The sequence below is a fragment of the Odocoileus virginianus genome, chromosome 31, assembly GCF_023699985.2.
Source record: "Odocoileus virginianus isolate 20LAN1187 ecotype Illinois chromosome 31, Ovbor_1.2, whole genome shotgun sequence".
Classification (NCBI taxonomy): domain Eukaryota; kingdom Metazoa; phylum Chordata; class Mammalia; order Artiodactyla; family Cervidae; genus Odocoileus; species Odocoileus virginianus.
This window is the reverse complement of record NC_069704.1, coordinates 40,770,806-40,785,181: the sequence shown is the minus strand read 5'-3', so window position 1 is coordinate 40,785,181 and position 14,376 is coordinate 40,770,806. Positions and strand designations below refer to the sequence as shown.

General features: G+C 48.0%; 1 protein-coding gene across 5 annotated transcripts in view; it reads left to right on the top strand.

Annotated features, from left to right (window-relative positions):
• SLC39A14 (solute carrier family 39 member 14) overlaps positions 1-14,376 on the top strand; it is a 48,732-nt gene that overhangs the window by 9,507 nt on the left and 24,849 nt on the right. For 2 of the 5 annotated variants that reach the window (XM_070459679.1, XM_070459680.1), the window contains exon 2: positions 5,803-5,965. The exons of 2 other annotated variants lie outside the window; for them this stretch is intronic. In XM_070459679.1, the coding sequence (XP_070315780.1) occupies positions 5,803-5,965 (163 nt within the window). Of the gene's footprint in view, positions 1-5,802; positions 5,966-14,376 lie in introns of those variants that run through there. One more of the 5 variants, XM_070459683.1, reaches the window with a different exon arrangement.

The following is a 14,376-nucleotide window of genomic DNA, read 5'->3' as shown; positions in this document are numbered from 1 at the left end:
ATTGCAGCCATGAAATTAAAAGATGCTTACTCCTTGGAAGGAAAGTTATGAGCAACCTAGACAGCATATTAAAATGCAGAGACATTACTTTGCCAACAAAGGTCCGTCTAGTCAAGGCTATGGTTTTTCCAGTAGTCATGTATGGATGTGAGAGTTGGACTATAAAGAAAGCTGAACACCGAAGAATTGATGCTTTTGAACTGTGGTGTTGGAGAAGACTCTTGAGAGTCCCTTGGACTGCAAGGAGATCCAATCAGTCTCTCATAAAGGAGATCAGTCCTGGGTGTTCATTGGAAGGTCTTATGTTGACACTGAAACTCCAATACTTTGGCCACCTGATGTGAAGAGCTGACTCATTGGAAAAGACCCTGATGCTGGGAAAGATTGAGGGCAGGAGGAGAAGGGGACGACAGGATGAGATGGTTGGATGGCATCACCGACTCAATGGACGTGAGTTTGGGTAGGCTCCGGGAGTTGGTGATGGACAGGGAGGCCTGGCGTGCTGCAGCTCATGGGGTCGCAATGAGTCGGACACGACTGAGCGACTGAACTGAATTCAGCCCGCTGGGCTTCCCCAGTGGCTCAGGGGTAAAGAATCCGCCTGCAGTGCAGGAGTTGCAGGAGACAGCAGGTTTGAGCCCTGGGTTTGGAAGATCCTCTGGAGAAGGGCACAGCGACCTGCTCCAGTGTTCTTGCCTGGAGAGTCTCATGGACAGAGGAGCCTGGCGGGCTGCAGTCCAGCGGGCTGCAGAGTCGGACACAACTGAGTGACTGAGCACCCACGCACGCACAGTCTACCCGCCGCACTCAGGATGGGGGACTGTCCTTTGTCAACTCTGGTTCTCAGAACTGCAAAAAAAAAGATAGATTTGTTTTTAAAGACAAGGCAGGCCTGGCTGTTCGGGAGGCCAGGGCCCAGCCTCAGGTCGCCTGCTTCCCTCACGTTGCTACACGTCTGAGAACCAGGTGGGTATCAGTTACTGAGGACTCTGGCCTCAGAGTCCCTACATTCTAGACTCTGTAATGCCAACAACTTGTCTCTGTGCAAGGAGTTCTCACTGAGGATTAGTTTCCCTGTAGGAAGGGCAGGGCAGAAACGGTGGTACCCTTTGGCCAGAGGGAATGTCAGACCAGTGCCTCAGACGAGAGGCAGGCTAATCTATCAGGGCTGTGTGTACAGTTACCTGGGTCTCACCCAGGACTCTCTGATTCAGAAGAACCATGGTGAGACTCTGCTCCTGGGGGCACCCAGGTTAGGGGACGAGGCACATGGGAAGTCCTGCCCATGCAGATTAGGGCTGGAATCCACTGTCAGGCTCTTAAGTGAAGGTCTTTAAAAAAGGGGAGAGAACTGCCTTCCAGTTGGGCATCCTTACGCCTTTCCCATTTCCTAATTGAACTCGAAAGTGAACTTTCCTCCTTTTTTTTTTGGCTGCATCCAAGTTTCTGACTTAAGATTGAACCTAGGCCACGGCAGTGAAAGCGTGGAACTCTAATCACTAGGCCAACAGAGAACCCTCTGAACCTTCTTCTTGAAGTAATTCAGGTTCATTGTAGGAAATACAGAGTAAAAAAATAACGGAAATCACCGTTAAACTCACCACCAAGAACTAGCAACTTGTTAAATATTGTTCATCGTTTTCTGTGAATGCATACTTTGTAAGGAAAACAGGTTCTGCTATACATAGAGTTTTGTAGCCTCTCTTTTTCTTTTCACTTAGCATATGATGTCTTTCCATGTCATTGTTTTCCTGAATATTAACATTTATTGAGCCATTACTATATATCTAGCGTTGTATTTATACTTAGTATCTTACTCAGTTTTCTCATTTACTCCAAGGGAGACTGTTAGTAGCTTTGTTTTCCTGTAGGAAGTCTCCTTGATGTTGTGACTTGAAGCTTGTAAATGCATATTTCAGGATCTACACTGAGGTCTGTTGCACATGGAGCCCAAGCTCTGAATCTCTGTACTTGAACTATATATTTTGTTATGTGGATTACTTTAGCAATCCCCTCCCTTTTTTCCCCCTTAATTTGACTGTACCATGTAGCTTGTGGGATCATAGTTCCCCTTTCAGGGATTGAACCTGCACTCTTGGCAGTGTAAGTATAGAGTCCTAACCACTGGACCACCAGGGAATTCCCAGCAATTCCCTTCTATTGTATGCTTAGATTGCTTACAGTTTTTCACTATTATGAGCCTTGCACTAGAGTAAGCTCCAAGAGGGTAGGGATTCTTGTCCTTTTGGTCATTGTTGTATTCCCTGTGCCCACAACGGTTGGTACTTGATAGATATTTGTTGTTGAATGTGTACTTCCATTCCTCAGTTTTAAAATGCCTTTTTGTTCTGCTTTCATGTTTCTGAACTAGAGAGGTGTTTCAGTGATGTGTGCATTTAATGTAGTATCTTTTTCCACTCTGAAAAGCTGCCATTGCTACTTATTATTCGAGAAGTACTGTAGAATCTATCCTAGTAAGGTTATTGAGAAGATTAAATGAGCTAATGAAAACAAATTGCTTAGCACAGTGCCTGGCAACAGTAAATCCTAGCAATTCCTATTGGTATAAAATTAGGGAAGAAAGGATTGTGGATGAGTTACAAGAGTGTTCAGATGCAAATACCAGAGTCCAACAAGGCTAGTTTAGGCAACAGCATGTAAAGTGTCTGGCGATTAGCCATAGAGGGAGGCTGGGTCCCTGCTCAGGGGTGCCTGCAGGAACCCAGGCTCTCTTCAGCGGATCTTTCTGCTCTGCCGTCCTTGGCAAGTAGGACTTCCTTCTCGTGATCTTTGAACCTGTATTTCTGAATGGGAAACAGCACCCTAGCCACGCTCTTAGATTTCACTGGCAGAACGGTCCCCTGTGGCTTTTCTTTGCACAAAGGATGTGATTGACTTCACCCCTGTTTCTTATCTTTATAGACTTTACTGTTGAGGTTTACAGGGAAAATAGACTGTTCATTAAAAAACACTGGGGTAATTAGCTAACTCCTTTTTGTTGTTGTTGTTTAGGTGAGTTTCTCTTTCTCACACTATGTCAGATTAAATTCTAAATAAATTAGAGCTGTAAACTTTTTTTAATGCCAGAAAAAAAGCAGGTATGTATTTCTATGATTTCAGGGTGACAAAGGGTTTTCCAAGTATGCTACTAAAAGCAGAAACCTTATAGGAAAAGTGGGATATATTTGATTTTGTTATTTAGTCGCTAAGTCATGTCCTACTCTTGTGACCCCGTGTTCTGTGACTCCCAAAATTTCTGTGTTGCTCTCTCAATGCTGGGGTGAGGGGGCAGACCAGAACCCAAACCCACTGTTTTATTCTCATTTTTACTGGATGCCTGAAAAGTTGGTTTGTGTGGGGGCAAGTGAGGTGGGCATGTGTCCTGCTAGTCAGGGGAAGCCATGTAAGTCCCAGGGAGCAAGCTGTACTGCCGGCTACCCTCTTCCTTTCCTGGAAACCAGAGGGCTCCCAGCCAGCCCTGGAGACTTGCTCTTCTGAGAGCACAGAGTACCAGAGGCTTGGGGCGAGGTGGAGCTGTGCTGGCCGGCAGGGGAGCTGGCCCAGCTTTCCCTGGTGGAAGGCCCTGGGTTCCCTCCCCGCCTCTCCCCCTGCTCCCAGAAGACACACCAGTGACACTGATGAGCGTCTGTAGATTTCAGCGTTGGCCGTTTCCTATCTGAGAGGCTGGGCAAATCCTCAGGATACCAGGCTGCTGGGGAGTTTCCAGAGGGTAGCAAACTACAACTGTTTTCTCATCACCGTTCCCAGCAAAGCACAAAATGTGCAAAGTCACCCACTCCCCCAGGCTCGGGCCGCTAGCCAGAGTGCCCTCAGGGGTAGCCTGACCGGCTGTCAGCAGATTCTGTCCCGGTTCCTGCTCCCGCCTCAGCCGCCTCCTGACCTCCAGGGGTGCCTCCCACAGCAGAGGCCTTGACCGCGGGTAAACCACGGTGCGCGTGGCTCTGCGGGCCAGATTGCGCCTCTGACCTTGGCTGCTCACAGCACTCCCTCCTCTTGGCGGCGGTGGCCACCGCCCCTTCCCCCGCGTTTCAGGATGTGTGCAGCTGGCACAAAAAGAGAGGTGTGAGCCGCGGGACCAGACTCGAGTTTCCGTGACCAGCTGAGAAATGCTAGAAACCATCTGTACTTGGGGGTTTCCTTTCCTTGCCTCTGTCTGCCGTGGGGAGAGGTTAACATGGGGTTCTTGGCCATGTGGTCAGATGGTGGCCTGTCCTTGGTGCCTTTGCTGCTGAGGTGGGGAAGGAAGGCTGGCTGCCTGCGCCTCTCCCCCCACCTTCCTTTTGGATCCTCCATTCCACCTGATGTTCTACTTTCTTTCTTTTTTTTTTCACTTTACTTTGTTTAATATTCCAACTCCAGATAGACTTCTCTGGTTCTCTGGGGGTGTCTTCAGCTCTATTGATGCTGCAGAAGGGGGTGTCCCTCCCCCTCAAATTGCTAATAGTAGTTTAACTGGGGGTTGAGACCAAAGAACAGGAGGGTTCTAAACTTGAGGACACGGCAACAAGGAGGGGCATGGGAATTAACACGACATTCAGCAGGTATTCTTTGGGATGGAGACTCAGACATAGAGAATAGACTTGTGGACGTGGAGGAAAGGAGAGGGAGGGACAAATTGAAGGAGAAGTAACACTGAAATGTGTATGTTACCATATGTAAAATAGACAGCCAGTGGGAATTTGCTGGTATAACACAGACAGCTCAACCTGGAGCTCTCTGACAACCTAGAGGGGTGGGATGGAGAGAGAGAGGGGAGAGAGGTTCAAGAGAGGGGGTGCATGCGCACACTGATGGCTGATTCATGTTGATGTGTGGCAGAAGCTAGCACAAGATTGTAAAGCAATTATCCTCCAATCAAAAAATTAAAAAAATAAAAAGTTATTCAAGAAGAAAAGTTATTCTTTGGGCGTTGTCTGGGTGCTAAGCACTGGCCTCTCTGGGCTCGGGAAAGAAAACAGGCCGAGTCTGTCTCCACTATTGTGGAGTTTACAGTCAGTAGGAGGAGACAGATAATAAACATGTAAACAAAATGAAAGAAAGAAAACTCTGTTAGATAGTGACATATGGTAAATAAAACAGGATGTTGGGACTTTGAATGCCTTGGGAGCAGGCTCTTTTTTTTAAACTGGGTGGCCCTCCATTTTGAGGAGGTGACATCTGAACTGAGACTTATGAAGATCTAGGGGAGGGGCATTCTTGGCAGTGGGAATAGCGGGTGCAAAGGCCCTGGGGTAAGAATCCTCTTGATGTGCTAAAGGGACAGAAAGAAGGGTACTGGATCCTGATGAGGTTGGTGGGGTCAGCAAGGGCCAGATCTCACAGTGACTTCTAGGCCAGGAAAAGGGATTTAGATTTGATCCCAGTTGTTTTTGTTTGGTTTTTGACTGCAGTGTGTGGCACGCGGGACTTTAGTTCTCTGACCAGGGATCAAACTCATGCCCGCTGAAGTGGAAGCGTGGAGTCTTAACTACCAGACTGCCAGGAAAGTCCCAGATAGGGTTTCACTTGTGCTGGGAGGCCGTCAAGGGTTCAGAGCAAAGAAAATGCTGTGATCAGATTTGTATTTTTTAAAAAATGACACTTTGATTGAGCTGTACACTTTAAGACTTGGGTGTGTTACATGTGTGTATGTTATACTTTAAAAAGAGAGAAGGGACTGTGACAGTTTGGGGCTAAGTGCCCAAAGGAAGCTGAAATCTGGTTAAGAGATCTGATTTTATTTTAGTATTTTTATTCCACCGGCATTCCAGCATTCCCTTCACTCCGATTCCCTGTCTTTAGATCCAGGCAGTCCTTCCAGACCATCTCAGGAGAAGTCCTGAAGAATGTATTGTCCTTGAGCGAGTAGCACTCAGAACGCAGTTATCGGAAGCCTGTGACATGCACTTGGCATTGCTGTCGCTGCAGCTGATCCACGCTGTGCACTGCTCTGTTGTAAGAGTCGGTTAGTTTATTTACCCACTCTCCTGCTGATGGGCTCTTGGGTTGCTTCCAAAGTTTTTGTTATTGTGAATAGTGCTACCACAAGACTTCTCATATCTGTCTTTTTTTTATCCCCCCTCTCTGTTTGGGTTTGAGAATCACCCAAACTAGAGGATGTCTGTAGTAGTAATGTTGGTCGGTTAGTTGTGTCCAACTCTTTTCGACCCTGTGGACTGTAGCCTGCCAGGCTGCTCTGTCCATGGGATTTTCCAGGCAAGAATATTGGAGTGGGTTGCCATTCCCTTCTCCAGAGGGTCTTCCCGACACAGGGATCAAACCTAGGTCTCTCACATTGCAGGCAGATTCTTTACCATCTAAGCAAACTAAAGTCAGAAACCCTTTCCAGGTGGCATTCCGATTGTCCCCCTGGGGTTGGGGTTGGCAGTAGGGGATAAGCCTTAAAGTCTGGTTAGAATGTTGATCCCTTTTTAATAGGCAAGCAGTTGGTAGGGGGTGGGGTAGGGCAAGTGGAAATTCATCGTGACGTTGGGGAAGTCACTTACGGTACTGGGTTGTCCAGAGACTGCCACCCGAGAAGGAGGAGCTTGTCCATGTGGGTCTTCTCTTGGCCCTGATCCATATCTGAGGATGACAGCCAGAGATGTGGTTGCCTTTGTTCTGGAATCCATCTGAGTATACGCTTGACAGCCTCTCTTGAGCTCTGGTCGGGCAGAGATGGGGAATCAGGAGGGCAAGGTATGGGAGTCCTTATGCTGTCCTCCCCTTTGAGAAGATGGAGCTTTGAGATGACACTTGTCCTTTCCTGCTCTCAACCCCCTTGCCCTAAATGCTGCATCTTCAGTGCAGTGTATCACCCTGCACTCTCTGGAGAAGTGAGGTGATGTCTGTGTACATACGCATATTTACATACTTACATCTCCGTGCAGCGGATCCTCCCAGCCTCCTAGGATTGTTATGAAACAGCTGAGGAAGCTAACTGAAAGTGTTTGGAGTGTCATTCTGAGACAGTTACAGCATTGAAACAGAGAGGTTAGAGTCAGAGGCGGGTAGGGTGGGCTTGTGCTGGGAAGGATTTGGAATGGTCCAGAGATGGTGCTTTTTCCTACAGTTCCTCCTTTTTTTATTTTTGGCTGTGCTGGATCTTCCTTGTTGCTCCAGCTTTTCTCTGGTTGCAGCGAGCCAGGGGCGACTCTTTAGTTGCAATGCGTGGACTTCTCATTGCCGCAGCTTCTCTCGTTGCAGAACCCAGGCTCTGGAGTACTTGGGCTTCACTAGTTGTGGTGCACGGGCTTAGTTGCCCTGCAGCATGTGGGATTTTCCTGGACCAGGGATTGAACCCCGGTCTCCTGCCTTGGCAGGCAGATTCTTTACTACTTAGCCACCATGGAAGCCCTATCCTTTTTTTTTTTTTAAACACATGCAACCCCTTCACGCTTGTGGAGAAAGTGCTTGGAACACAGGTGGACTGTGTTCAGCTTTCTGTCTGTTGGTAGAATCAGATGTTAATTAGCCTTCCCAGGCCTGGTTCTGTGGGCAGTGTGGAGATAGAGGGTGCAGGGGTGAAAGGGAGCAGGGATAGGCGTTCTGGGTGGATCCTGGGGTCCCGGCTAGAAAGCAGTGGCCGCTGAGGGTGAGAGGTGATGGGAGCCTAGTTGGAGGAAAACCCTTGCCTGCCAGGCAGAGGGACTGAACTTTGCACTTGGCTGGGGGAGTGATGGAAGGTAGGTATTTTGGCAGGAGAGTGATATGGTTGTTGGAGGGGATGGGATAGAGCGGGTGTTAGTGACCACTGAGACTGGGGCAGTGGTTTCTCCTCTGAATCTCAGAAGAGGGGTCCACACTGGGAAAGCGAAGGATGAGAGAAGGCCTCTCACCTCAGTAATCTCATGGGGACGGCCAGTGTCCTTGGATCAGGGAATGAGCCGTGTAGAAATTTGGGAAGTGGGCGGGAAAGTGGAGGAATATGATTCAGGAATGGCATTACTCAATCTTCCCCGTGTCGCATCACCTTTCTCTCTCTGATTTGGAAATATGGACTTTTCCCCTCTTTTTCCCAATTACCCTCTTCCCCTGAGAGTAGGGCTCATCTGTGACTCATGCTGGTAAATGTTTATGGTCACTGAGAAATCTCAGACCCAAGATGTAGCCTGTGCCTTCCTGCTGGGGCCCTGGGCATGTGCTCATGACACCCACTTTGGGGAAGAAAGCTGGTAACCTAACGACCTTCCCCTGAGAGTAGTGGTCCTCAGAGCTCCATGTGCGTCGTTGTCCCCTGGAGAACTTCCTAAAACACAGATTGCTGGGCTCCACCTAGAGTTTCTGATTCAGCGGATTTGGGTGGTGCTGAGAACTTTTTCTTCAAAAAAAAAAAACACAAATTATCTGAAGGGTTGGGGAGGGGAGAATTTGTACTTTCAATGGGTTCTCAAGTGATGGTATTGCCTGCTGCTTGTGGAGCCTTGCTCTGAGAACGACTTTCCTGGAGAAATTATCACGCCCAGTTCAGCATCTCAGCTGTAGAGACTGTCATGGTCAGAGCTTCTGAGGAGAAGCGAGGGGACTCGCCCCTGGCTTAAGGATGCGGGGGGGGGGGGGTGGATGGTGGTGTAGCAGGACATGATGTGAAGAGCCAACTCATCTGAAGAGACCCTGATGCTGGGAAAGTGTTCGTCACTCAGTTGTGTCTGACTCCTTGCAACCCATGGATTGTAGCCCACTAGGCTTCTCTGTCCATAGGATTCTCCAGGCAAGAACACTGGAGGGGGTTGCCATTTCCTTTTCCAGGGAAATCTCCCCGACCCAGGGTTCAGACCCACACCTCCCACTTTGCAGGCAGATTCTTTACCGTCTGAGCCACCAGAGAAGCCCAGGAATGCTGGGAAAGGTGAAAGGCAAAAGGAGAAGGGGACGTCAGAGGATGAGATGGTTAGAGAGCATCACTGACTCAATGGACATGAATCTGAGCAAACTCCGAGAGAGAGTGGAGGACAGAGGAGCCTGGCCTGCTGCAGTCCATGGGCTCACAGAGTTGGATGAAAGTTAGCAACTGAACAACAAACAGCAAGGACACGAGGGGCAGAGGAAGGGTGGGCTGGCTGCAGGACAGAGAGTCTTTGTGCAGGCCGAGTAGTGGAGCTGACCTGGGGCCCGGCTTCTAGTAGAGAGAGGTTCCTTGCACCAGGGGAACTCAGCCCTGAAACCTCCGCCTGCTGCAGCCACAGGTCCTGTGAAGGCTCACTGTCTGGGAAGAGCCCACCTCACTGCCCAGAGGGCTCAGAGCACTCCTCTTAGCCATTTTGGGAAGAAGGGAACATAGGAGACTTCTCGTGAGAGGCCCTTGGTGGCACATTCTGCCCACAGAGTGATGCTGCCCAGGAGTTGGAGTTGGCCTTTATAAATGGCCCTCCTGCTACAGCAAGAGAGTTGAAGTCTTAGGCTGATTGAGGAAATGATGTAGGGCGGGTTTGGGGAGGATTGTTTTAAACTCACTCGCGCTTTTGGTTAGCAGGAGTGATGTGACTTGTTTCTCTCCTGGTAACTGCTAAGGCGGAGCCTTTCTAGGTCTTCATAAGCTTCCCTTCCCTGGTGGCTCAGTGATAGGGAATCCGCCAGCCGATGCAGGAGATGTGGGTTTGATCCCTGGGTCAGGAAGATGGAAATGGCAACCCATGACAGTATGCTTGCCTGGGAAGTCCCACGGACAGAGGAGCCTGGTGGGCCACAGTCCATGGGGTCACAGAAAGTCGGACATGACTCAGCGACTGAACAACAACAACAGTTCGGGTCTTTAATGGAAAACCGCCACGCCCGCAGCCCCATGAGGCGGGGGAGCCCCCTGGCTGGGGTGAAGTTGGGAGAACAAAGTCTTGCTCTTTAGACCAGACCGGGTACTGTGTTCTCCTTCCTGGGGTCCTAGCTCTCTTCTTGCCTGCCTCTGGTCTGTTCTCCATACTGCAGCCTGACCAGGATACTAAAGACACAAATCTGCTGGTATCTTAGCTGAAAATGATCGCCACTGCCCTCCAGATGCGTTAAGCCACCTTAACCTGGCCTACAGGCCCTTCCCTGTCCTGGCCCCTGCCTCATCCTCTTATGTACACCCTGGCCACACTGTGCTCTTTAAGTTCTTAGATGCAGCATCTTGGCCGAAGCATTCCAAAGGATGCTACGTCTTCCTAGAACATCCTGCCCCATCCCCACCCCATCACTTTTCACCTGGCCCACTTTCACACATCCTTTTGTTGTTGTTCAGTCACTCAGTTGTGTCCGACTCTTTGCAACCCCATGGACTGTAGCACACCAGATTTCCCTGTCCGTCACCATCTCCCGGAGCTTGCTCAAACTCATGACAAAAAGTGGTCCACTGGAAAAAGGAATGGCAAACCACTTCAGCATCCTTGCCTTGAGAACATGTCCTGTAGGTGTCAGCTAAAATAACATCTCTTTCTGGAGGCCTCCCCTGACCCCTGACACTAGATTTGACCATCCTGCTGTGTTCTTCAAGCTTCCTTTGTTCCTCATCATGACCTGTGGCGGATGGTGTCGACTGACTTGTTCCCTAGGAATCCACGCTGAGGCAGCCCTGGTTCTGGTCTGTTTACTAACAGCACCTCCTTTCACTATTGCGTACATTACTTTGGATAATAAATTATGGTCTAAGCTACTAAGTGTAGGGGAAAAACAGCACTTTCCACAGACATCTTTCCCCTGGAATTCCCAGTGTGACTTGCATTCTGCCAATGAGCCGCATTGGATGTGGTCCTGAATATGTGGATATCCTCTTCCTCATGACGGACCTGGGACGTCCATGTGCTGGTGTGGATTATGGCATCTTCCTTGTGCCATTAGCTTCCTGATGGTGGCAGGTCAGGGCAGAAGCTCCTTGGAGGGCTGACTTCACTCTGTGGTTTTGGGACTAGCTCCTGGAAGCTCAGCCCAGAGTCTGTTTCTTCCACTCTTCCCATGATTCTCTGGGCCATTTTAATATGTTATACAAACTCTCTGCTTAAATTGTCTAATTGAACTCCGGTCAGTACACAACCCTTGTTGTCACTGTTCTTGTAAGTTAGTTGTTGAATTGTTTGCTTTGTAGCTCTGTGAGGGCAGGTACCAGGCCTTCTCCAGCATTATTCTTGGTATGAAATCTGTAGGCAATGAATATTTGTTGAGTGAATGAACTGTTGGAATGAGTTTTTTCAAGTCGCAGGTGTGGCTGGCCTTTTATTCAGTGAATATAAATCATATTGAAGGAATGGGAATTGTTTAGTCTAGAGGAATAAATGGTCTGGACATCTGACTTCGGATAACGTATGAAGGCCCCAAGGCAGCAGGGGTGGGGAAGGGGTTAGAATGTCTGAAAGGAGGCGCTGAGTTCTATGTTCATCAAGCTGTAAGGGTGGTGCAGGCAGACATTAGTTAGGTGGGAGGCTGGACTTGGCATCTTCTAGCTGAAATTTTCTACTTCTCCCCTCTTGTGTGCCCAGCACTGGTCAAGCATAAAGGGAGGACCCCTTGCCTTCATGGAACAAAACACTGTTGGGAAGGCTCCCTAAGAGAACAGATCATTAGGAGTTCAAAGTAGTTGGAGATGAGTTCTCAGGAAGTGGTCCACGAAAGCTTCCTGGAAGAAGAGGTAATCTGAGACTTGATGGGTCCAAGTCTAGGTGAAGGGATTGGCCTGAGAGCTTGGAGGACAGGGAGCAGAAGGAAGAGACCTAAGTCCATGCTGTGTTATGGCCTTTAAGCTCTCTGTCATCTATCAGAGTGTCCCCAAGAGGCTGGGCATTTCATAGCCTAATCATGCTGGGGGCACCTGGTAGGTTAGTGGCAGGCCCCAAATTTGAACCCAGGCCTGCCTGACTCCTCATACTGTCTGATGATCTAGCCACCAGCACATGCATTTTACTCTTATGCATTTGACCCTGAATAATAAGTTGGGAAGTTCTGCTTCGAGTGGGTGATGTAAGCGGTGGTTGTGAGCACCTTGTTTCCGAAGCCACATGCTGGGCCCCATGGTCTGACAAACAGGAGCGGACTTTAGAGGACAGCAGGTCAGAATTTTGCAATGGAGCATCTGGGAAATGTTGATGGATGAATGATGAGAAGAGGGGTGGGGGTGAGGGGCCTGCAGACTCCTCCCTACCCGGCTGCCTGACTCATTTCGTTGGTTTTGGAAGGCTTCCTTGCTCCATCAAGCCCAGGCTCTGCTGGGATGGGGGAGCCTGGCAGATGCACAGTTCTCCTCTGCTGGTCCAGCCCTCAGGGCTCAGCATGTGGTTAAATCAGCCATCCCAGCCGCCTGTGCTGGCTGCCCAGGGCCCTGATGCCCTACCAACCTCCCCCGACAGGCGCTGACACAGTGGGGGCTCAGTAAATATTGGTCGATGTACAGCAGGCTGCTTGTTCTAATTTTGTTCTCTGCTTCTGGGTCACCACTTTTTTTTCCCCCCTAACTTTTCTCATCCTGCCTCTCCCAGGATGAGAGGTTTCATGGGGACAGTAAGTGGGCTACCGATTCTAGGTACCCCCTGCCCCACCTCCACCCTGCCGGCTCTCTTGTACTTTCTCTGGAAATCCCCCACGCTGGGTGGCCTCTGGCTGAGCCACAGCCTGAGGCTAAGGTTCTGGGAGTGTGAGCTGGAAGCCGAGAGCACATCCTTTTAGGGATGTAGGAGAGCGGTTAGGTGGGAGGGCCAGGGGAGGCCGGAGAAGAATGGGCCTGTTGAGCCCTGGGCCTCTTGGGCAAGGCCAGGGACTGGCTTTAGGCTGTGATATTTGCACTGTATTTCAGAGGGGGTTTTGGCTTGTCCGAGAGGGGAGTGGCTTCCTGAATGATGTTCTGTTGGTGGTTGGGAAGGACCACAGGCTGGGTAGTTTTTCTCAGAACTCCAGAGACCCTGTAGGGGGTCTTGAGCACCATGCTGTGAGACTGTTGGTTTTCTCATGAAGTCTATTGAGACTGACACAGAGGACTGTATCATTATTAGCCTGACCATGAGTACTGGGAGAACACTCATGTAGAACACTTAGCAGTTTTTGTAGTCAAATTATTAATTTTACAGGTTCTAGGTTTTGTGCCACACTTAGAAAATTTGACCCAACACCTTGATTCTAAAAATAATTACCCATGTCTTCTTGTATTATTGTACCTACACAACACCTTGGGACACATCAGTGATACATTTTAAAAAGTGAGGGGAAAAACCCAAACACTCCAAATCCCACCACTCAGAAATAGTCATCACTACTAATATTAGGTGAACATTATTCCAGACAGTCTTCCAGGCATGCTTACAGATAAATGGGTATAGAGAGATAGACATAAATGCTCCTGTAACATAGGGGGAATGACAAATTAGGAGATTGGGATAAATATATATGCACTGCTATATATAAAGCATAACTAATAAGTACCTGCTGGCTAGCACAGGGAGCTCTCCTCAGCATTTGTAATAACCTGTGTGGGAAAAGGATCTGAAAAAGAATATCCATTCTTTATATATTATATATAAATAAAATGTGTAACTGATATAACCGATTCACTTTGCTGCACAGCTGAAACCAACACAACATTATAAGTCAACGATACGCCAGTAGATTTTTTAAATACTCCTATAAAAAGTATTAAAACTTCCCTGACTGTAACTGAAGAAAAAGAAACTAGTAAATTTAAAGGAATTATTAAGCTGTGAAGAAACGTGTCTTTCACAAGAGACATGATTTGCTAAAAGACCCCAAAAAAGGCTTAAAAAAAACCAAAAACTTGTGAGTCATATCTATAATTACTTGTTTCCATTTTAGACAGTATTTATTGACTCTGCTATGAAAAATAAAGGCGTCAGCATTTTCACATTTTTTCCCATTTCCTTTCCATCTCTTAATTGTGTTAATTCTATTATTAAATTATCCATGATTATAACATTTAGATTCTGTCCTGTAACTGTAATCCCCATAGTTTTAAATTCTTATTTGAAGGATTTTAAAGCTTACCTTTGGTTTTTGTATTCCTGGAGCACTTCATTTTTGTTTCTCCAATGAAATTTTTCTTTTTGTCGTTGTTTAGCAGCAAAGTCACGTTTGACTTTGTGACCCCATGGACTGTAGCCCATCAGTTGCATTTCATTATCATGTCATTTCCCCACTCCCCACCCCAGGAAGGGGACTGAAATCTCTGACTTATTTCATGCTTGACAATTTCTGTTTGTTGTTTTTACCAAATTTATAAGATGCTGGACATCACAGCTGGGAATAATATTCATTGGTTTGTATTTTCTTTCTCCAAGAATTATATAAATTTTGTGACACTTCTGATACTAAATGTCACTATGGAGAAGATGAGAGCAGTCTGAATTTTCTGCCCCTTAAGTTTTAGTATATCTCACAATTTTTGGAAGGAAATACTTGGGGCAGGGG